Source organism: Zalophus californianus, chromosome 7, assembly GCF_009762305.2.
Source record: "Zalophus californianus isolate mZalCal1 chromosome 7, mZalCal1.pri.v2, whole genome shotgun sequence".
Taxonomy (NCBI): domain Eukaryota; kingdom Metazoa; phylum Chordata; class Mammalia; order Carnivora; family Otariidae; genus Zalophus; species Zalophus californianus.
Window position 1 is genome coordinate 48081495 of NC_045601.1, and position 23270 is coordinate 48104764.

Genomic DNA, 23270 nt, shown 5'->3' on the forward strand with positions numbered 1-23270 from the left:
TTTGGATACTACCCCATTATCTGATAAGACATTTGCACAGCAAAGGAAACAGTTGACAAAACCAAAAGATAACCCACAGAGTGGGAGAAGATATCTATACAGTGATTTAAACTGAGGTTGCTAACAAATTTAAATGGATTACTAGAGGTCAAATACTGTTGCTTTCCATTGTAATCCATATGGAATATTCCTAGGGCTTAACATCACCATAAATACCGTGTGCTCTGGAATGACCTTCCCTACAAGGATCATTGGTCTTGGAATCCAAATAAAGGAGTTTAGTGACTGAATCATTAACAAGAAGCCCTTGATGAAATGATTCTCCCTGTTAAGTGGTCCTAATAGTGTTAGAATCCAGCTCTTCACCTTTAGGTAGTAGCATATTTATATCAAATCACTATTCTTCATATCAAACCAAAAGGACACAGGGAAGCTTCAAAGTTTATTAAAACCATGTTGACTGACAACAAGTAGCTTTTCCTTTCTTTGTAATTCCCAGATCAACAGTATCTTACAGTGCAATGTGCCAGGAAATCTACAAACTCAAAGCGTAGCTTTTCCTGCTATAAATTAAGCCCATTTCCTTGTTGTTATCAACCAAATGCTTAATTATCACTCTCCTCTTTCACAATCCCTTCACAGAACTCAAGACTCTTTGGTCTTGGTCTTCCTCTACTTTTCCATCTCTGCAAAAGGACATTGTTTTAAAACATCCTCCATTTTAATGACTCATCCAAAATCTATACCTAATTTAAAAACCAGGTAGAATATTCTCTGTGATGCCTGACTGCTCACTATGTACCAGGCATTGTTCATGATACTGTGTGTGTGTATATATATATATATATGATTACCTTATTTAATCCTCACACCAACTCTAAGAGGTAGTTCTGTATTCTCATTTTACAGGTGAGGAACCTGAGGCACAGAGAGGTTATGTAGACGGCCCAAGGTCACACTATTGGAAGTCAGCAGAGCAGAGTCTGTGCTCATAATCACTGTTCTGCAAGCCTCATCCCTACGTTGAGCTTATTTGTTTGGTAGTCAACTTTCTAAACACTGATGATCACACATACCTAATTGCCTTCAGAACATCCTTCTGGTAAGTAAATTATTGCAAGTCTAAAAGCTTGCTTGCCAATGGAACACACTCAAGTCATCAGAGAAAGAAATTATGCTCTAAACATGTCTAGTTCAGTGCCCTCCCCTCCCAGACTACTCTCGCCCTGCTTTTTTGTTTGTTTGTTTTGCAATGGTACCTTTGATATTCAACTCCTTCTTTGTGTTGAATACATTGAATTTCACTTTAATTACCAGATACTGTCTGTGCAGCGTTTAAAATTGAACTAAAAATGTAGAGATTACTATATAAAGAACTATAGAAAATTTTAGACTATTACTGGTAGTTAAAAGTAAAAAAACAAATGATAAAATGAAAAATATAAAAATGATATTTTGTTCAGAATTTTGCGTAAGACAGGCTAAAAATTTTCCTTAGGAACAATTTTCTACAGGCCATATTCACGTTAACCACTACATGGTGTAAGTGGGTATTTTCAGATGACTGGGGCAAAGCTAATAACTTCAAAGCAATAGAAATAAAAGCAAAGTGAAACCATAGAACACTAAAATCCCAATTTCCAGTAAGTCTAAATTTTAGTCCTTACTCCACCAAGGAGTGCCCTTGGCCTTCCAACTGAGATTCAGTACACACCAATGACCTCTCCGTGTCCCTGGTGTGCTTTCTTTGGCTCCGTTCTACCCTAGCTCTTGACCGGGTTTCCCTCAAGTGCCATAGATGTTCTTGCAAAGGCCACTAAAGATAAAGGCTTTTATCACAGCTAATCTTTTCCCAAGGCAAATAGTATTCAGGGTGAAAAGAAAGCTCCTGGCTAATTTCTGTTGCTTAGAGAACCAAAACAGATAAAGGAATCGCCTTTAAAAATCGCCACCACACTGTAATATAATCAGGAACTGGGTAAATTCAACAATAGAAGGAAGTCAAATAGGCTGACCTTTCCCAAGTTGTTTTAAAACTGACATGTGAGTGGAAGTTACTGGTGTGGTTTTGTTGCAGCTTCTGTTTTCCTAAGGAATTTGGAATCTAAGCAGGGAAGTAGCCTGTTCTTTAAACTAGGAGTAGAACAAGAAAGAACACACCCATCCTTGGGGGGATGGGGGGGCCATTATTCTAGCTGGGATCCAACTCCCCAAAAGACACATACACACACACACACACACACAAAATCACCAACCAGCAACTTAAACAAGAAGTATTATTTATCTCTTACTATTGACCTGCACTGTTCCAAGCATTGGTAGAGCCAGAGGGGAACAAGGATGCAAAAGGAATATTGGAATCCCCTGAGTGAAAAAAAAGGTCTCTCCTCTCAAGAAGCTTACAGCCTAATTCAGCATTGTTGTATTTTAAATATGTTTGAAAGTATTTATTTTTTTGCATCATCATTTGTCATTTTTAAAGTTATTTCTATGGTGTCGACATAAATTGTGATTCCTGAATTTTCTAACACGGTACCTAAATACTATGTATGTTGTACATTGTGTTGTCTTTTCATATAAATACTTAACAAGTTACCAAGAAGTAGGGGCCATCGGTAAGCCACATGTTTTTAGCTGGATTTATAAAATACGGTTCCTAGAACCATGTCCTAATGTGGTAAGTGGACTTATCCAATTTATACTTAACCAGTCAAAAAGTAATGCCCCCAAGTGACACGTGGCCAATACCCTTCTAGCAACCAATACTAGAAGCGGAACCCCATGGTCATTTATTCCTTGGATTGTATCTTCGTCCAGAATTGTGCTGTGTTTGAAATTTTCAGCATCAAACCCGTCATCAAATTATGTTCTGTTTGTCTACCTTGACTGCCCTCGCTTCCATTACTACCCCTGGAGTCCTCATGGGTCCTGCTGATTTCCCATATTTCCCATTTCTTCTGGATTCTTGTCCAGTATTACATGGTCCATAGCCTTAAATGTCTCACACCACATTCCACATTCTTTCGTGCTTCTCCCACACCTGTCCTCTGCATCCTTGATCTTAGATCACTTCATTATCTGTTTTATCTGCAACTGAGTTGGCAGAGAAAAATCTAGTCGCTGTGTTGAGGGCAGCGTTGCAAACTCCTATTTTTTAACCTAGCTATTCTACTTGTTCTTACTTCTCTTACTCATTTCCTACAAAAACGCTGCTGACTTTACATTCTCTTCAAGCCTTCCTCCTTATCCCCAAAACCCACATCTAGGTATGACCTTGCCTCATCTTTCATATAAAAAATAGACGCCGTCAGGCTTGAACCTTCTCGATTTCTCCTTACTGCAGCTCACCAATATTTGCAGGCTATCCTTTTTATTAATTTTTCAGATTTATTTATTTATTTGAGAGAGAGCAGGAGTGGGGGGAGGGGCAGAGGGAGAGGGAAAGAGAGAATCCCAAGCAGAATCCCCCGCTGGGCATGGAGCCCAATGTGGGGCTCCATCTCAGGACCCCAGATCATGACCTAAGCTGAAACCACGAGTCAGAGGCTCAACTGACCGAGCCACCCAGGCGCCCCTTGCAGGCTGTCTTTTCACTCTTCCAGCCCTGGTATAAAAGCCACTTCTTTGCATGGCCACACTGGGTCATTCTCTCCCAATGCAGGCAGTCAGTCCTCTGTTTTCTGAGCTCCAGTCACATGATGAATATAATCGCTATCAAAATTGATACCTTTAGGGATAGATTTCAAATTTCCTGCTTTCTACTAAATATATTTTAAATTTTTAGCTCAGAAAATGTAGCCTGTAATACTTATAATATTTATGGGTTAACTTTTTAAAATAGGTAAACATTCATACTGTACAAAATTTGGAAAAGTACAACAAGAAATCAGTGAACATTTTTCCACTCCTGGAACTAGATACACAGTTTCTTGTGTATTTCTCTAAAGATAATCTCTGGCACATGTAAGCAATTAAGTATAGTCTCCCCCACCCACACTTTTTGTACACATAGATACTATCATATTATACACACTGTTATACACCCATCACTTAACAATGGATACCAGAAATTATTCCGAGTCAGTATATAAAGTATTACCTCTTTCTATTTTACAGATGTATGGTTTGGTAGATCACGGATGGTCACAAATTCTTTGCCCCTCTTCTACTTAAAGAGATGGAGTCTATTTCCCTTCCCTTGTATCTGGGCTGCCCTTGTAACTTATTTTGTCAGTAGAATGAAGTAGGAGTAATGTTCTATAACTTTTGAGGCTGGGCCTTAAACAATCTGCAGCTTTACGTCCTGGGAACACTCCCTTCTGGAAGCTAGTCATCGTGCTGGAAGAACACCAAGCTGTGAGGAGAGGCCACATAGATGAGAGTTTATGCTAACGCACTATGGTCAACAATCCTAGCTGATTTTCCATCCAACGGCCTGTACAAACTACCAGCCATGTGAGTGAGCCATCTTGGACATTTCAGCCTAACTGAATCTCCAGATAACTGCAACCCCAAAAGACATCACCTAGAACAGAACTTCTTAGCTAGGTCCAGTCACCCATAGAATTTTGAGAAAAGGTCAATAATTGCTATTGTTTTAAGCCCCTATGTTTAGGGTGGTTTGTGAATAACAATAAATAACCGAAAGCACATAGTTGTCCATCATACGGATGTACTTTAATATACATAATCCAACCTCTATTGATGGACATTCAGGTTGTTTTTCCTTTTGCTCCTCTTTTGTTATTACAGATAATGCTGCAGCTAATCATAATGTATACAATGTCATTTTGCTTGTGTGAGTGTATCTGTGGGATGAGTTCCTAAAGGTAGAATTGCTGGATATAAGAGGATATGCATTTATAGTGTTGATAGATATTTCAAAATTGTTATCCATAGAGATTTTACTAACTTACACTTCTATCAATAATATAAGAAAGTCACTGTTCTTGCACACCCTTACTAACACTGTGTTATCAGACTTTCTGATTTTTGTTAAATCTAATAAGCAGAAAATGATATAATTTCTATCTGTAGTTCCATTTTTATAAATGAAGTTGAACATGTTGTAATATATTTTAGAGCCATTTATATTTTCTCTTAAGCGACCAGTCCCTGTCCCTTGCTCAGATTCTGTTAGGGTGTTGGTTTTTCAATTAACTTATAAAAATCCTTCCAGGAATTTAACCCTTTATTTATCATATAAGCAATCAAGGGGCGCCTGGCTGGCTCAGTTGGTAGAGCATGTATGTGACTTTTTTAAAAATTTTTTATTGTGATGTTAATCACCATACATTACATCATTAGTTTTTGATGTAGTGTTCCATGATTCATTGTTTGTGCATAACACCCAGTGCTCCACGCAGAACGTGCCCTCCTTAATACCCATCACCAGGCTAACCCATCCCCCCACCCCCCTCCCCTCTAGAACCCTCAGTTTGTTTTTCAAAGTCCATCGTCTCTCATGGTTCGTCTCCCCCTCCGATTTCCCCCCCTTCATTCTTCCCCTCCTGCTATCTTCTTTTTTTTTTTTTTTGTTCTTAACATATATTGCATTATTTGTTTCAGAGGTACAGATCTGTGATTCAATAGTCTTGCACAATTCACAGCACTCACCATAGCACATACCCTCCCCAATGTCTATCACCCAGCCACCCCATCCCTCCCACCCCCCGCCACTCCAGCAACCCTCAGTTTGTTTCCTGAGATTAAGAATTCCTCATATCAGGGAGGTCATATGATACATGTCTTTCTCTGATTGATTGACATATTTCGCTGGACCTCAGGATCATGAGTTCAAGTCCCATGTTGGGTGTAGAGCTTACTTTAAAAAAATAAATAAAATAAATATAAGCAGTAAATATTTTTTCCCAGTTTGTCATTTTTCTTTTGATTTTGCTTAGAATTATGTGGTCAAATTTATTACAGTGGAGTAGGGTCTTTCCCATTCTGATAGTTAGAAATGCTGCCTTAGATTCTTCTAGTACTTCTTTTTCATATTTTTATTTTAATTGCTTTTAGTATTTAAATATTCTCTAAGATACGGATCTACTACTTTTTTTTTTCTTTCCAGATGGCTTTCTGTTGTATTTCACAATCTATTTACAAGTCTTGCTTGTAGCCCTGGTATTCCTTAAGGACAGGAAACTTGTCTCTTTAATGACCTAATCCTGAAAACTTCGCATAACAGCTCATACCTAGAAGACCCTCAATAATATTGATAACCATTTGAGAGAAACTCTGGTTCGGCACTGAATTCCACAGATAAAACCACTCTCTTCTGACATCATCTGGGAGAATTTTGTTGAGAAAGAGCAAGAAAGCTTCATTTTAAACACCCATGTTGGAAACACTAGGACGTTAAGTCTGGGTGATACGGGAATACTTTTGAGTCTTTCTCTTCTCTAGCTTTATTTACTAACCACCAGGTGTGACTGCTATTTCTTTTAATGCTAATCAATTAATACTACAAATGTCAAACACTTATTTATCACCTGCACATACACACCTCTACTAGAGGCCTGCAATGTTGGTGGGTGGGTAGATACTTTAACCTTATCTAACCTCTGTACAATAATTAATTTTAATTGCTTTTCACACTGGTTATATGATCTCCTAACTTCTTGGTAGTGGTATAACTCCGTAAAGAAACTGATTAAGAAAAGAAAAACAAAAACAAAAACAAAAAACCCTGCTATGAAACTCTTAAAAAATAGATGTGAAATATGTTTTAAACACTCTGTAAGCAAATATAAAAATACTTAAACCAAAGGAAACATGTTGCTTTCATTGCTTGCGTTGGGTGCTGCCTCTCTTCTCCCAAGGAGTGTCACTGCCTTAAACTCTATTCCTCAATAGACACTACCTGCTTCTGTAAATCACCTTCAGATTTATCTGAGGATCAAAACTCTTTACCACCTGGTCACCGCTTTAACTCTTATTCCACATGACTAACCTTTTTTTTTTTTAAGATTTTATTTATTTATTTGAGAGAGAGAGAATGAGAGATAGAAAGCACGAGAAGGAAGAGGGTCAGAGGGAGAAGCAGACTCCCTGCTGAGCAGGAAGCCTGATGTGGGACTCGATCCCGGGACTCCACGATCATGACCTCAGCCGAAGGCAGTCGCTTAACCAACTGAGCCACCCAGGCGCCCCATGACTAACCTTTTTAATGGTTCTTTGTAATCTCTCTGATCGGGGAATATATGCAGGCGAGCACGTGTGCACGCAGATTCTATCTTGCTTCTTCTCATGCCTGTGTGCTTCAGTCAAAAGAGGAAATGTTTTAGCAATAAAGGTTGGTGAGAAACTTAAAACACCACTGAAATATTATTTGAGATGAGCTACGGTTGAGAGGAGCCAAAAGGATGACACGAGGTCGTTCTTTCTTTCCAAGTACGGCCACTTCCCTTTTAACAGAAATATTACAAATAATGGTTAAAACATTTACTTAATCCCCCTTAAATGAATCAGGTACCCCTTTTCCATGGGCCAACTGTGTTTACACACTGGCTTTCCCTTGTGTTTCCCAAAGACTGCAATAAAAACTTTCTCCTGTGGCAGTTAAGTTTAGTTGGCATATTTCTCTAACTAAAATTTTGGTTGCTGGCTTTTATGCTAGATGTACACATTTCACATAGTGGCTGAACATATAACAATGATTTTTGAATCTTGATAATAATTTATATGGCTAAAATATACTAAATATTAAATGACACAATATTCTATAATAAAAAACAACAATATTTACCGTATTACTTGATCATATGTATTTATATCCAAATGCACCCATTTATAATATATCAGGGCATAAGAGCTCCAGTTTGTTTGAAGAACATCGCTTGACGAAGAGCAATGAAGACAGAGGAGTTGATGGAATTTCTTCTACCTCCTTCCCCTACCACGGCCCTTATAATTTCCCCCAAATAGTTTATTCATGTTTTCAATTTGAAGTCCCCTTTTAATCAGGAATATAGCATATTCAACATGTATTGTAGTGATTTAGAGATGGTCAAAATTTCTTTGACATTTCTCCCACCGAGAGGTGGTGTCCACGTCCTTCATTCCTAGAGTCTGAATGGGCTCCGTGACTATTTTGACCAATAAAAGTGTAGCGGAAGTGAGCTGTGCCAGTTTCTGAGACTAGGCTGTAAGAGATTGGCAGCTTCTACTTCCTGTCCCTTGGAACACTCTCTTGAAACTCTACCCCTGGGAGAAGCCAGTGGCGGTGCAGTTAGTCTGAATCTCCTGAGACAGCTGTGTCCGCTGTTCCAGACATCCCAGCCCAGGCACCAAGACCAGTGTCAAGGAACCACCTTAGGCATTCTAATCCTAGCAAACACCTCACGAAGAAGAATGAAGATCCCAGACATATGACCCCAATCTAGCTATCCCAGCGGTCTCCAGCTATTCAAGCAACCCCAGCTGGTGGGGCAGCCACAAACATGTATCAGAGACAAGCTGTCCCTACTGTGTCTGCTCTAATCCCTGACCCACAGAATCATCATGGATACGATCATTATCTTGATTCTGGTGATGGTTTCACAGGTGTGTACATACGTGTGTGTACCAAATTGTGTCCTTTATGTGCAGTTTATTGTATATCATTTATACATCAACAAAGCTTTAAAAAAGAAAAAAATAAATTATTGTTGTTTTATACCACTGAGTTTTCAGGCGGCTTGTAATCTGACACTAGGCAACCTGAATATGCATCTTCTGCCTTTTATGTTTATTTTTTCCTGTTATTAAAATGCTATTAAAATATAAACTTGACATATAAATTTAAAATATATACCAAGCATTGTTTTTTATAATATTTCATTTGTTTTCATCTAATGTCTATAATCAAGGCTATATGATAATTAAATGTGTTTGACATTTTAAAAAAATCACATAGATTAGTAGTAGTAGTATTGGTACTATTTCTGACTTGTGATTTTCCCACCGGAATAGATTCTAGGCATGCAGTATATTCACATATGAAGTGTTTCTAGATTGTAGTCCTTTCCCTAGAACATATTAGGTGTTCAACAAATATTTGCTAAAATAATAAATGAAGTATGGCAGATTCTTAAGTAGAAATCTGTCCTTTAAAAAGAAATCTTTATCCAAAGCATCTTAATTAAAACATATTGCAAATGACTTCAGGGTACCAGCAGAATACCTAAGGTAGATTACTCAATATTGAACCAAAAAGTGCAGATACTAGGAAATAAATAATAGCAAACATTCCGAGTAACGGCACTCTTTTTATTCTCAGCTTACACATGAGAACACTGAGGTTCAGATAGATAAAGTAGAGCAGCTAATATTATAAAAAGTTTGCAGAGCCAGATCGTGACTCCAACACCTAAGTGCCTAATCACTATTTCATTCTTGTACTTTCATTAGGAAATAACATTATAATCACAAGTCTCACCAATAAGATCTATAAAAGAACAAAAAGGAAAAGTCAAGTAATCTTTATTCTGCCTGTTTCTTCTTTATCGTAGGTCAGATGTGCATGATGATTATTATTATAACTACATGTTATGAAAAATTAATGAGCGGTAAAACTAAATTAAAGATTTTCACACAAAGAATCTCTAGAAAAATCAACTTCTGGTCAGAATACCCTCATTTAACCAAATCTAAAACCACATTCAACCATTGTTCTCTATTATCTTAGGAAGCATTTGGAAGATACCATATTTTCCAAAGACTTCAAGGAGCAAATAAGGGAGGTGACAAAATTAAAAAATAGAGAAATTTTGTTTAAAAGTTTTAATATTAAAAATAGCACACATTCATATTTACGCCTGATTTTATAATATATATTAGATATATATTTATATTAAATACATATCACTATAAAATATATTTATATATTTATAAAAATATGTATCAAATCAGGCATAAATACGAATGTGTGCTATATTATTAATTTTTATATATAAATTTATATATGTGAAATATATATTTATTACTTGCAAGTATACTTGCGATAACAAAATTGGAATTCAGAACAGTAAGAAAGTAAGGAGGAAACATGCTTTATGAACAACTAGTTTTAACAAGTCTTCTTTTTTTAATATATATTTTTTAAGATTTTATTTATTTATTTGTCAGAGAGCACAAGCGTGGGTGGGGGGAGGGCAGCAGGCTTCCCGCTGAGCAAGGAGCCCCATGAGGGGCTTGATTCCAGGACCCTGGGATCATGACCTGAGCCAAAGGGAGACGCTTAGGCCCCTGAGCCACCCAGGCATCCCTTAACAAGTCTCTTGACCTAAACAAACAAAAAAATCATGCATTTTCCTCAATAAATATGCTTATTCTGTGTTTTAAGTCTCAAGAAATTATGGCAGAAATGCTTCAGAAGAAATAGTCTTTTTACTGATTGTATGTTAAGTTCTTCTTTGTTCACTAAGCATTAATAAGTGTGAAAAATCTTTGTGCTCTGTAAGAATGCTAAAAAATGTAGATTTTCTCAAGAGATTTGAATAATAACTCATTATTGTTCAGAGGAAACTCTGGTATTTGCATATTTTGGGTTTGTTTTAGATAAGTTCATCACTGGAATTCTGATGTTTCACTTCTAGACTGCAAAGAATTTTAAATTTAGAAGCTATATACCAATACATTAAAAAAATTAAAATTCTCATTCAAAATTTTTCAAAATTCTTAGCAATTTTTTAAAGATTTTATTTTTTAAAATTTATTTATTTGTCAGAGAGAGAGAGAGAGAGAGAGCACAAGCAGGGGGAGCGGCAGGCAGAGGGAGAAGCAGGCTCCCCGCAGAGCAAGGAGCCCAATGCGAGACTCAACCCCGGGACCCCGGGATCATAACCTGAGCTCAAGGCAGACACTTAACCAACTGAGCCACCCAGGTGTCCCAATAATTTATGCTTTTTAAAATATCAGGAAGCATATGAGAAAAGGAAAATAAGACATTCTTTGTACTATTGTAATGCAATTCATGAACTAGTTAGCACACTAAAGACAGGGGAAAATGACCCTTGTAAGATAATTCATTTTTCTAGTTAATAATTAATATTTTATAATATGACCTGACCAAGTCTACAGGCTCTTTTTTCTTTACAATTTCACCAAGTGTCTTCAAATCTATTAAAATGGTATCTATTTTATATGATCTATTGCTTCATCCAATGCTTGCCAATTTTTCAAAAACATTAAAATAAGTAGCTCTAGTTGGTAGTTTGCTTAGAAAATATTACCTTATGTTCAGTAAAATTCAACTTCTTCAAAACTTCTTCACAAAAATCATTAATTAATCCTGCCATAGGAACCTCTGGACTATACAATGAGTATAATTTTTCTTTAAAAATTACCAATTTCACTGACACATACCCCTGTTTTAGTATTTTGCTGGTGAAGTTAGTAATGACTGTTCACCAACATGTTCTATTTAGTGCACTGCTTCATCAAGTGCCAACATGGAAGTCTGCATGACTGGTGATTGCTGAGTCTTCTCAAATTCATACAGTTCCAGACATTTTTCTTACTACATGGGTAAGGTGCTATGTCGATAAATGTTGATGACATTTAAATAGGATTATATAGCAGTAATTAGAGGGTAAAAAAAAATTGCAATGCTTCCCATTTCTTTGAAATTGTATAAACAGACGGCTTCTCGACGTGAAACCCCAACTAAAATTAGGGATGTCCCAGCACTTAAATGCATAAGCCCATTTCATTTGAGTAAAATAAATATTGAGTTTCATCTATCTTTTAGCACATTCTCAAGTAGCATCTTAATAAAATTTAAACTGATTTCATTTATTGAATTCTATTAACTTTAAAGCATAATCTACCATGAGCCAACTTGAGCATCATTTATATCACTTACATTAAATAAGTTTAAATCTATGAATGTATAATGGTACTAATCAAATACCATCACTGGTCACCTTTGAAGGGTATTAGGGAATCAACTCATTATTCTGAAAATCAATAAATAAAGGGAAAGAATTAAACATTTATTCTGCCTTTCCATTCAGAAAGGACAACCCATGGACAACCAAATGGTTGATGAAGGAAAGTTTCTCTTTGTAGAAATAACTGAACAAATAAATAAAAAGGAATGACAATTAGAATAACACCATTTGGCAACTCTATATTAATTAATGGATTTAAACAAAAATCAATGGCTTTAAACATCGCAAAAAGAGAAATGACTGAACATTGTGTGCCTCCTGATAGAAATACAACATCACCTGTGATATCGTCCTTTGAATCTGAATCTGATCTGATCAATTTACAGAAAATATAAGAAATATAGGAAAGCCAAAGTAATGTATTAAATGATAGCATGAGGTGCAACCAGCAAAATCCATACCATGGACATTTAATGAACAAATAACTCAGTTTCTTATACAAGTAAATTGCAAGGGAAAATAGAGATGGATAAATTCAGACATAAAATTACATAGTATTTTTAGACAACATTTTTTTTCTATTTGTGTTCCAGAGATCTTTCCTATCAACTCATTAATAATGAAGATAGCAATATAATCTACCTTTCTAATTTTTAAGCTATCATTTCTCTCTTTTCTAAGGTAACAGTAACAACAATAATAAAATTCTCAAGCTAGAAAGCAGTTTCTTTTCTATTGAGGGAAGAGCAAAAGCAAGCCTGTAAAATTCTTTACATCCTCATGTAGAGACAATCTTTGCATTCTTACCAAGGAGTCCTGTATTAGTTTACTACGGCTGCCATAACAAAGTACCACAGACTGGGTGGTTTAAACAACAGATACTTCTTTTCTCTGAATTCTGGAGGCTGAAAATCCAAAATCAAGGTGCTGATAGATTTGATGTCTTCTGAAGCCTCTCTCTTTGGCTTGCAGATGGCTACTTTTTCATTGTGTCTTCACATGATCTCTTTTCTCCATGCGTGTGAACCCCTGGTGTCTCTCAATGTGGACAATCTATTTCTTCTTATAAGGACACCAGTCATGTTGGATCACCCTAACACTTTATTTGAATTTAATCACCTCTTTAAAGATCTTGTCTCCAAATAGTCACATTCTGAAGTACTAGGGGTTAGTGCTTCAACATGAATGGGGGAGGGAGGGGGCACACAGTTCAGTCTATAACAAGACCATTCAGAATCTCACCATATTTACTGATAAGACCAATGCTTAAAATGGTTTGAAATTTAGAAAAAAAACCCTCAATGTGGGCTCAAAAGCTAAACCCTTGAAGCTCATGAAATTAATCACATAAGCTACACTTTACAAAGTCTGTACCCAACATTCCTCCTCACTTCTTAACTCTCAGCTTCTGGTTCTTCAGACCTGTGCACTACAATGTGGTAGCCACATGTGACCAGAGAGCATTTGAAAAGTGACTGCTCCAAACTGAGGTGTGTTGTAAGTATAAAATACACTGGATTCCACAGACTTGGTAAGAAAAAAAGTAAAATATCTCAGTAAGTTTCATGTTGATTACATATTGAAGATTTCTGGATTATTAATTTCATGTTTCTTATTTTTTTAAAAAATATTACTAAAAAAGTTTAAAATTACATGTCTTTCATTTTATTTCTATTGGATGGATGCTTTCCAAAATATGGGTATATCATTTGACCTGAGACTTCCTTTGAGAGCTTTCTTACACTTCCAATTTTTAACTCTCCCCAAAAATCCCTTCCCTTTTCTCACCCCTACACAGTATAGAATTGTAGCATGATACCCAGTCCTTAACTTGTATTTCAAACCTAAGGAACGGCGTCCCCCTTGTTAGGAAGAAAACCTGTAAGGCTAACTTAAGGAATTCAACTGAAATGTGTTGTATTGAAATCCTATGTGACAAGTAGTCCTGTTGCCTTTCACCTTTCCCAGAAATGAGAGTTTTAATTAACAGCAATTGACAAAGTTTTTTTTCACTTACTAGTAGTATTTAAGAAGTGTTATGTTCTAATTTTATCAAAACACTAGAACTGGGATTATCAGGATTTCTAGAAATCTTGGCAGTAATTATTTTATATAATCGCAACTGCTAGATCTTATGGGGTAGTTTGTTTTGTTTCAAAGTTGCTGTTGAGGGGCACTTGGCTGGGTCAGTCGGAGAGCATGTGACTCTTGATCTTGGGGTTGTAAATTCCAGCCCCAGGTTGGGTGCCGATTACTTAAAAACAAAGTTGCTGTAAAGCAGTTGAGAGGAAATATAGATAGAAGCATTTCAGGGATCAGTAATTTATCACTCTTTTCAGGCACATAAAATATAGTTAACATTCACATCTTTTAAAAGTATTTCCCATTTTTAAAATAGCACCGTTGGATGTAATTTAAAGGAGTGCTGGAACTCGAATCCCCAGCAAGGACTGGAATATTTACAGATTTAAAGCATTTTAAAATTCATGTTTGCTACATCCTGTTTTAAGCACTTTCATATAGCTGGGAAGTGGAAAGGGGAAAAAAATGGCTCAATATTGCACAGTGAATTATTAAAGGAAAAATAAAAGCTAATAGCCCTGTTACTGAATCAGTTTTCTAATTTTCAAAGCAAACTTAACATTAACTACAACCCCTTTCTCCAAAGTATATGAATGCAAAAGGCACCCTTTCCCCAAATTTTTAATTGCAAAATTTTATTGTTTATATACACGAGAGGAAAATGTAGATACACTGCATTGGTTCTCAAGCATTTTATCAAGCCCTATCATTGAAATGTTTACTTGACTAGCTAACATAGAACTCACCTTCAATGGATGTAATTACATATCCTAAGTATAATGTCAAGCATACCTTCCACATCCCTTAAACTGAGTAATAGTTATACTTACCATCAACACTCAAGATTTTAAGTTTTTCTCTAAAATTTGCATTTTAAAATTGTAAAAAATCCTATTTTAGCAAGCTTGATTATATCAACTGGTAAAACTTTATTTTACAAGCAATAGGAATTGAATCAAATGATAATTATAATCCAGAGGAAGTATTTTATAACCATAGCAAATGCCATTATACATACTGCCAATACAGATTTAATAGACAATACTGAACTGTACAAGAGTTATTTATTTTTCCTTAATCTCAAAGCTATTGTTAGTAATACAAAAAGCCATATTAACATTTTTCCATTAGAAAACAATGTGATGTACAAAACTTTGGATGAAAAGATATGTCAAATTTCATTTAATCACTTGGTGGAAAATCCACCATTCCATCATTACCACCCAAAGTGTTTTAGGCAATTAAAATCAAAATAATGCATCTTAATTCCAGCTGTTAAAAAAACAAGCCTAACAATATAGTTGGCTACACAGTATTTTTGACTACTCAGGAGTTAATTTTTAAAATCCATTTTTTTGAGTCCTCCCACACACTAGGCCCTGTACTTGGCCAAGCAGGTATTTGAGGAAAGTTGGTAAGGTTGGAAAGACCCCATAAAGCAGTCCTTTGGTTACCAGATTTGACTTTTAACTTTCAAACATCCAAAGATCAACACACCCCAGCTAAAAGTACATACTCTTCCAAATGCTGTTTTTATTAGTGGGGAGCATATTTGGTAAGGAGAGGGCATGAATTATTAATGATTCATTATTCCAATTAATAGCACATGTCAAAACCTAATTTATTTTTCTAAGGAGTTTAAGATTTGGTGCTCAGTTGTTACAAATGTGGTTCACTGACTGTGAACCCTACAAGGCAAACTGCTCAAAAACAGCAAAACAGGGTGTGCGTAAACTCTTTTCCTTTGCATTTAATGAAGTAATGGTATTTGATATACACCTTTTTATTCAAATTGACTTCAGTTTAGGATCCAGTGAAGAAAAAAAAATAAATCCAGTTATGGGGTGGTTAAGAGCAAAGGTGAAACTAGTAAGGATTATTACTATATAAGGAAGTATTATTCTCTATCTTTTCCTTTGAGTAACAAGATACTAACACACTACTTTCATTTAAAAAAACTGCAACTATTGAATTGAGGCAAGTTATACTAAAAGGCCCATGAACTGACAATGTTGCCCATTCATCACCGTTACTCCTTCACATAAGCCTGTTTTTTCTAAGGTGTAACACATAATCTAAGCAATTATTTGGAAATTAGCCAAACACTAAGCAATTACAATGGCAGGTAATACACATCAGTTTTTGGAAAACATTTGGCCACTTTTGTGGCCCATCTGCAGTTTGGATTAAATACTCTCAAGTTTCTGGACCTGCATGACAAAAAAATGTATTTTATGAAATTTTCACATGACATTTAAATAGTCTTCAGGTCACACCACTTTTGTATTATATAATTCATTCTGACATGCTATGTTAACTACAATAAAAATAATTACTGAATTTTTAAATGAAAACTCAATGTCATTGCAGGTAAACGGTAACAGACATGGAATGTTATAAGATCTTCCTGTATGTAATCTGACACTGCTGATTACGAATTTCAAAACTTTGGAAACTTCAGATTAAAAACCACAAGAAAATTTACTCTTGATGGCACGCAAGATGTTCCTCAAAATTACCCTTACGACCTAAAGTCTCAGTATTTTATCAGAACATAAATAAACACAACAAATTTGTACATTTTATTCACATTTATTTTTCGCTTTTAGTGTGCTCACAGAAAATTAGAACACCTTAAGCAGGAGTTTAATAGCAATTTTTGTAAGCAAAGTTACATTCCATCTCTAAGTCAAATTGGTCAAAGCTTCTCCAGTATTTACAAAACATGATAGACAAGATGCTACACAAAACCATTGCATCTGAAGATTTTTTCCTTTATTCTCAAAGACGACTGGAAAAGAAAGCATTGTCTGCTGTAATCAAAAACATACCACAGTATAAACAGTAACCATTCCACTTATCACAGCTTGGTTGAGTTTAAAATTTGTGTTTAAAAGGTCCAAGATGACTGCAGTTTTACAAAAATGGGCAGGGTGGAAAGTTGCAAACTTCATGTGCTTCTGGATATCAAGATTTGTTTTTATACAATAGTCACAGTTAAAAACACCCTGCTGGTAATACATAATTACACTTTATTAAGGTCATAAACCAGCAATAAACAATAAAGCCTATACAACTTGTAGTTCTACTTAATCACTGACTGGTACAGCTAACATGAGATAAGTGAAAAGTTCCTATGGTTTAAATGAACTCCTAAGACTATGATCTTTTTTTAAAATCTGGGTATTGGTGTTTTTTTTTCTCTTTCCTTCTTAGTCAAGACTTGTAGTGTTGTAAACCTGCCTCACAAAATACATCGTAATAACTTTTCTTTAAAAAAAAAAAAGACTAAGCCTTTACACCATCATTTCTAGTGGTACATCATTCTTGGCAATGTTACGCACCACTTCAATTTCCCCATCGTGACCCCTATCACTTCATTTGATATCCCTTTTGACCCACCCATCTCCTTCATATATGGGCATGTCCATAGATTGACAAAGTAAGTTTACATTTTGAATAAAGATGCAAAGTATGCAAAAAACATTAATACTGATGCAAAAAAATAAAAACAAAAGAGAAACAAGGCAGAGGAAGGTGTTTAAGCTCTCCTCGACCTGTTGGAATGGTGGTAACAGAATGATCTGAGATGGGATCTGTGGGGAAGGAGGGGGAACAAAATTTGCTGCTTAAAAAAAAAAAAAAGTAAAATAAAAAAAGACATCTTTAAAATCAATCCCTGGTTGTAGACAAGTTCTCCAAAACCAGTACCTGGCACCACTCCAACAAACAAACGGGGGGAGAAAAGTTCTTCGATTATCTCAAAAATCGGGCCCTTTTACTCTGCCGCCTCCGCTGGGGGGGCTTCTGGACTGCACTCGGGCTGGGCCTCCTGTGAGGGGGCTGCGCAGGCTGATGAGGCTGACGCGGCCGCCGCCTCCTCCGCGGGCGCCGCCTCCTGCTCCGGGGGCGCCCCGGGCCCGCTGGCTGAAGGCGCCTCGCAGGCAGCGGCGCTGGCCCCGGCCTCCTCGGCCTTCTCCTCGGCCTTGCTGGGCTCCTCGGGGGCCTTGGTCTCCTCGCTGGCGGGCGGCTTCTCGGGCGCGACGGCAGCCTCCTCGGGCTTGGCCTCCTGCGGATCGCCGCCCGCCGCCCCCTCCTCACCCGCCGCGGCTTCCTCGCCCGGCGCCGCCGCCTGCTCCCCGGAGGCCGCGCCCGCCTCTGCGGCGGCTGGAGCGGCGCCCCCGGCGGCCTCGTCCTTACCGCCTTCGGCGGAGGCGCCGCCTGCGCCCTCGGCCTCCCCGCCCTCTCCCGCTTCCTTCTTGTTCTTCTTGAAGGAGAAGCCGCTCAGCTTGAAAGACTTCTTGAAGGAAAAGCGCTTCTTTTTTTTTTTCGGGGTCTCGTTGCTGGGCGAGGGCGTGGCCCCGTCCTCGGCCTTGGGCGAAGACGTCGAGGAGGCGGCCGACGCGGCCTCCCCCTCCGCGGCCGAGGGCGAGCCCGGCTCGGCGGCCTCGCTCTCCGCGGGGGCCTCCTTCTCCGCGGGGCTGGCCCCGGCTTCGGGGGCGGCGGTGGCCGGCTCCTCCTTCTCGGCCGCGGTGGGCGACGCCGCCCCGCTCCCGGCGGCCGCGGGCTCCTCCTTGTCGGCGGCCGGGGCGCTGCCGTTGGCCTGCAGCTCCTCCTTGGCGCCCGGCTCGGCGGCCGCGGGAGAGGCGTCGCCGTTTACCTTCACGTGGCCATTTTCCTGCGGGGCAGAGAAGGCGGGAGTGTCACTGATGCGGCCCGGGCGCCGCCATTGCCGCCCCCACCCCTGGGCCGGGAGGGACCAGTTCCCCCCACACCCCGGGCCCCTCTGGCTTTGGAGTCCCTCCACCCCCTTATGGGGAGGCGGGGCTGCCTGCCTAGACAAGGGCTCTCCGAGGAAACGGGGCAGTGCCGTTGGGGGCGCCCTAAAGACACAGCAGTAGCCTCGACCACTCAACAAACGGATTTAAAAGTGCCGAGCCCCAGACGTAGAAAGCAAGGGATAACCCATTCCAGCCTTCACCTCACGGGCTCCACAAAAAAAGAGCCCCGTAACACGATACACCAAACGCCCTTCGGGAGAAGGCACGAACCCAGAGCCGGTACACAACCCCCTTTTCCCTAAACCCTGAGAGGCTCTGCAAAAACACCGAGAACTCCCAGGGGCATCACAGCGCTCCAGCCAGAAGCGCCTGGGCTGCGCGCGCACTACGCCCCCTAGGGCTTGGGGTCGCCAGGGGGCGCTGCGCCTCCACCGCGCGGAGCTGGGCGCGGGCGGGCCGGCGGGCGGGCGCGGAGGGGCGGGGCCGCGGGGCCACCCCGCCCTACCCAGCCCGGCCCTGCCCGCCGGCCGAGGCGCCCCCGAGCCCGGATCGCGCAGCCCAGAGTCCACAAACAAAGCTCAGGTGGCTTCCCGGCGTCCTGGTCCGAATAAAACCAACAAGGCAGGGGGAAACCCATGATTTCTGAGGTGTTGCCTCGGCTTCCACGCCCACCTTCGCCCGAGATTCTGTGAAGCCGGGGCGCGCCACGGCGGCTCATTTTGCATTTTTAACGGGTTCAGAGCCTCTTGGCAGAGCTCGCCTTCCCCATTAGGTTACAGTAGGCGAAGCTACACGGCCTCTTCTCTAGGAAAAGAGGCGTGGTGGGTGCCCAGTGTTTGTGAAGCAGCCACCCATGGCCGACCTCTCGCGCCCACCCAACCGTGGCCATCTGCCTGGGTCCGGGCAGCTCTGGGGTGGCCCCCCGCAGTGGTCCAGGCGCCACCGCGCACACGAACAACCCCGACCGAAACACACCAACTGCCTCTTGTTGACCATCTGGACAGGTTCTTCTTCAAGGACCCACCGAGTCTTCCCACCCAGAGATACCATTTCAAAGTCGGATGGGTGTGTAATTCCACAGACAGCTGACGAATAAAGATTTAGAACAGTGGGAAAGCCCCCACGGAAAAGATACCGAAACCTTCCTGCCCAGCTCCAGCCAGCCAGCTCCCTTTCCAAGAACCCAGGGCATGCCGCCTCAGCATACAATAAAACAGCCTTTCCCCTCCTTGCCTTTCTCCACCACCATTCCCGTTCTCCTCCATCCTGCCCCCCATCACAACAGTTCAGAAATTTTGAAAGCGACCCAATCTCGACAACAAACACGAGAGCCACCCAAACACCTTTGTGCCCACCAAACACAAATGCAACCTGACTGGGGGGAGGGGGGGTTAGCACCTAGCTAGTCACGTTCTGCCAAGCTCCAAACACGCCATTTTAGACGATTTATCACTTCTTTCCTCGCGTCTACACAAGAATTTGCCAGGATTCTCCGGGAACCACTCCTCTGGGGTGGAGAGGAGGACCCCCCCCCCCACCTCCTATGAGAAATTGACAATTTAGGCTATCGCTTTCCATTCAACTTTCAGACTGCAATCTGGCCGTGCTCCTCTCTCCGCCGAATGCGCCTCGGGAGCGACCGGGAGGGGAGGAGAAGCGTCGGGACTAGAGAGAGAGACACCAAAGAAATGACCAGAAACACAGGTAGACTTTACCTGCCCATTCGCTTTGGAAGGCGATGAGGCCACAGCCGCCTCCCCGGGCCTCTCCGCGGTGGCTTCTCCCTTCGCAGCGGTCTTGGAGAACTGGGCACCCATGCTGGCTTCTTCAACAAAGAAACTCAACAGATCCAAGGGGGGAACAAAGAGCCTCCGGTTGGTGTAACGACGGGGCGAGCGGCAGCAGCAGCAGCGGCGGCGGCAGCAGCGGCGGCGGCAGCAGCACACACACCGGAGGGAGGGGGGGAGTGGGGGTGGTGAAGAGGACAGAACAGAACCGATTAAATACACTCCGGATAAAAAGATTTAAGTCGAAGAGATAAAAAAGCAGCAGCGCAGGAGGGAGGGAAAAAGGGAGGAAAAGTCGAGCACAAAAAAAGGAGCCCAAGTGTAGTTTAAAAAAAAAAAAGAAGTAATAAAAAAATCCCAGATTTGTAGCCGCACTGTAGACAAGAGGAAAATGGAGAAATCTCCCTGGTTGCTAATAAGATGCGGGGTCCAACGCCCAAGTGCACAGATGAATGGGCTCGCGGGCGCTGACGCGGCCCCCGCGCGCGCCGGCCAATCCGCGCACCGCACACAAAGCAGGGGGCGGAGCCTGCGCGCCCGGCGAACAATGGAGCCGCGCTTTGCAAATGATTTGAAAATCAGCCTCAGACCGAGAATTAATGTCCTCCAAATAAATAAATCAATTAAAAAATACATGCCTCTCGCCTCCCTCTGCTTGAAAATAATAACGCATCACTTGATTGGCTTGCTTTGTTTGGAATTAATTAACGCGGGGGGGGGGTACTTGTGGATGGGGGCGGAGAAAGCTTTAACTTGACTCGCTTTGACTCTTGTCGGTCTATATCCGTGTCTGTCTCTCTCCACTCGCTCCCCTCCCCCATCTTCCCTGTGTGTTTATGTGTATGTGTGTGTGTATGCGAGTGTTAAAGACAATGGTTGGGATTTGTGTGCAGCATGTTTTCTTTCTCCGTGTTCCGTATTGGTTTCACAGATACTACACAGGGTTTGTTTTTTTAACGGTTGCAAATGTTAAATCGCCCTAAATTGAAAGGTATTTAAACCACGAAGATCGAATTTCATCAAACGACATCTCGAGTTAGAATTAGGTCTGTAGGCCAGATGTGGAAAATGCAAAAGCGTCGAGGAGCCTAAGCCACACTCCCTACCCTATCCCACATTGGCATGAAATAAAGTATTTCGATATTGGCCTGCGATGCTCATCGAAGTCCCTCCACCCCCGACTATTCCCAATTAGTGATTTTCCCCCCACAATATAAAGTGAGGGGCATTTACAAAAGATCATAACAGTTTGCATTTTATCACTGTATGAAATGACAATTTTCCTCCATGGTGAAACGAGATACAGCCTCGAGTATATGAATCCATATATACGGTTAGGATGCAATTCGCGTAGACATGAATCGTTTTTCAGCCTACTGCCAGGATCGGATGGACTCTTTCTGAACATGTGTAAGTGTGCATGCAAGCGAGTGTGCTCCTGGAAGGGAGGGAGGCAGCCGCGAAGAAATTCTAAACAACCGGAATGACGATTACAGTTCTAAGGAGAAACTGCATGTTGAGAAATAGCAAGAAGATCCCTGAACGCTCCAAGTCTAGCTTGGGTTAGAGAAAAAGCTTCTATAAGGGGACACAGAGTACCTCCATCGCACCGCTTGCCACGGAAGTACCAGACGCTATTTGTGTGTGAAAGACAAGGCACTGATTTAAAGAAGGGGAAGAGGCGGTAAAAAAAAAAAAAAAAAAAATCAAGGATACAGCCTAATAAACATTCTCCTACCGCCTACATTTTTGCTCCCAAAGTTTTCACTCGTTTCCACATCAGACCCTTTTCTCGTTTACATTTAGTAATCCTGAAATGAATAATCTTTCGCTTGTGGAAGCGAGAAGCAGTCGAGAGAATGGTTCATTTCTCCTGGTGTTGGCTCTGAATTCTCAAGCAGTTTTATTTTCTGCTTATTGTAGGGAAATGGGTCACACTGAGTGAAAAAGATGGTTGGTTCAAGCCAATAACTCTTTGTTCAAATATTGCTTTGCAAATCACCAAGCTGTACATCTTTACACGAAGCTTCCGTCTTCTCACTGCCCACTGCCTTCAGATGTATTATTCGATCACGAAGTCATATTCTCCAGAGCTGATGTAAAGACGTTTCCGTAGAAGTATATCCTGCCAAACATATTATCACCCTTAAGGGAGCCCGCTGGCCTGGCCCAAGACCCCAGCCGCCGAGGTGGACGCGAATCTCTTGTATTAGCGGAGTTCCAACTTGAAAAGCCAGCTGGGTTGATCCAAAACCACCATCCAGGCGATTCTCAAAAGCTCATTTAAATCTGTTGATTTCCCCCACCCCCAACGTGAATCATGCCCCTTCCTCTGCATCCCCCTCCTGGTTTTAACTTGGGGTGATTGCTAGCTCGCTTTCGGATTTTCTCGCAGACGCGTCCCCAGCCCTCCATTTGGGGGCTGCTTTTATTGCTCCTTTGTTACCAGACTGCCGTGTAGCTTTCCCCCCTTTTCTTTCTCGAATGCCTATTTGCCTGGTATCGGCCGGTCTCCCTGGCAACGGCCACGAAAGATTCGGAGCCCTGGACTGGGGCGGGGGGAGGGGGGGCGGAGAAGGGGCGGAGCCGGTTGGGGGGGCAGGGAGTGGTGGAGGGGAAAGAGATGCTGAGCGAGAGACAGCGAGACCGACAGCGAAGCAGATGGCTGCGCGAGGGGGCGGGGTCCAGGCGGAGCGCGGGGGGACCCCAAGCGTCGGGGGCGTGAGGGAACCAATCAATTCCCG

At 41.0% G+C, this 23270-nt stretch overlaps 1 protein-coding gene across 2 annotated transcripts; it reads right to left on the reverse strand.

Annotated features, from left to right (window-relative positions):
- Positions 1-14867: 14867 nt before the first annotated feature.
- MARCKS (myristoylated alanine rich protein kinase C substrate) lies at positions 14868-22881 on the reverse strand. 2 transcript variants are annotated; one of them, XM_027602135.2, is made up of 2 exons: positions 20455-22881; positions 14868-18636 (listed from the first exon to the last, which is right to left on the reverse strand). In XM_027602135.2, exons 1-2 carry the CDS (start codon positions 20554-20556, stop codon positions 17737-17739), a joined length of 1002 nt encoding a protein of 333 aa, XP_027457936.1. In that variant the 5' UTR covers positions 20557-22881; the 3' UTR covers positions 14868-17736. The 2 variants fall into 2 exon arrangements, with proteins under 2 accessions (XP_027457936.1, XP_027457937.1); XM_027602136.2 differs by lacking the exon at positions 20455-22881 and adding an exon at positions 19715-20406.
- Between the last annotated feature and the right edge of the window lie 389 nt (positions 22882-23270).

Bases quoted from the DNA above. Each gene is read 5' to 3' on its own strand.
- MARCKS (XM_027602135.2), bottom strand. From the start codon at position 20,556: ATGGGTGCCCAGTTCTCCAAGACCGCTGCGAAGGGAGAAGCCACCGCG. The intron at 18,637-20,454 runs GTAAAGTCTACC...TCTGCCCCGCAG, and splicing joins CTTCCAAAGCGAATGGGCAG to GAAAATGGCCACGTGAAGGT.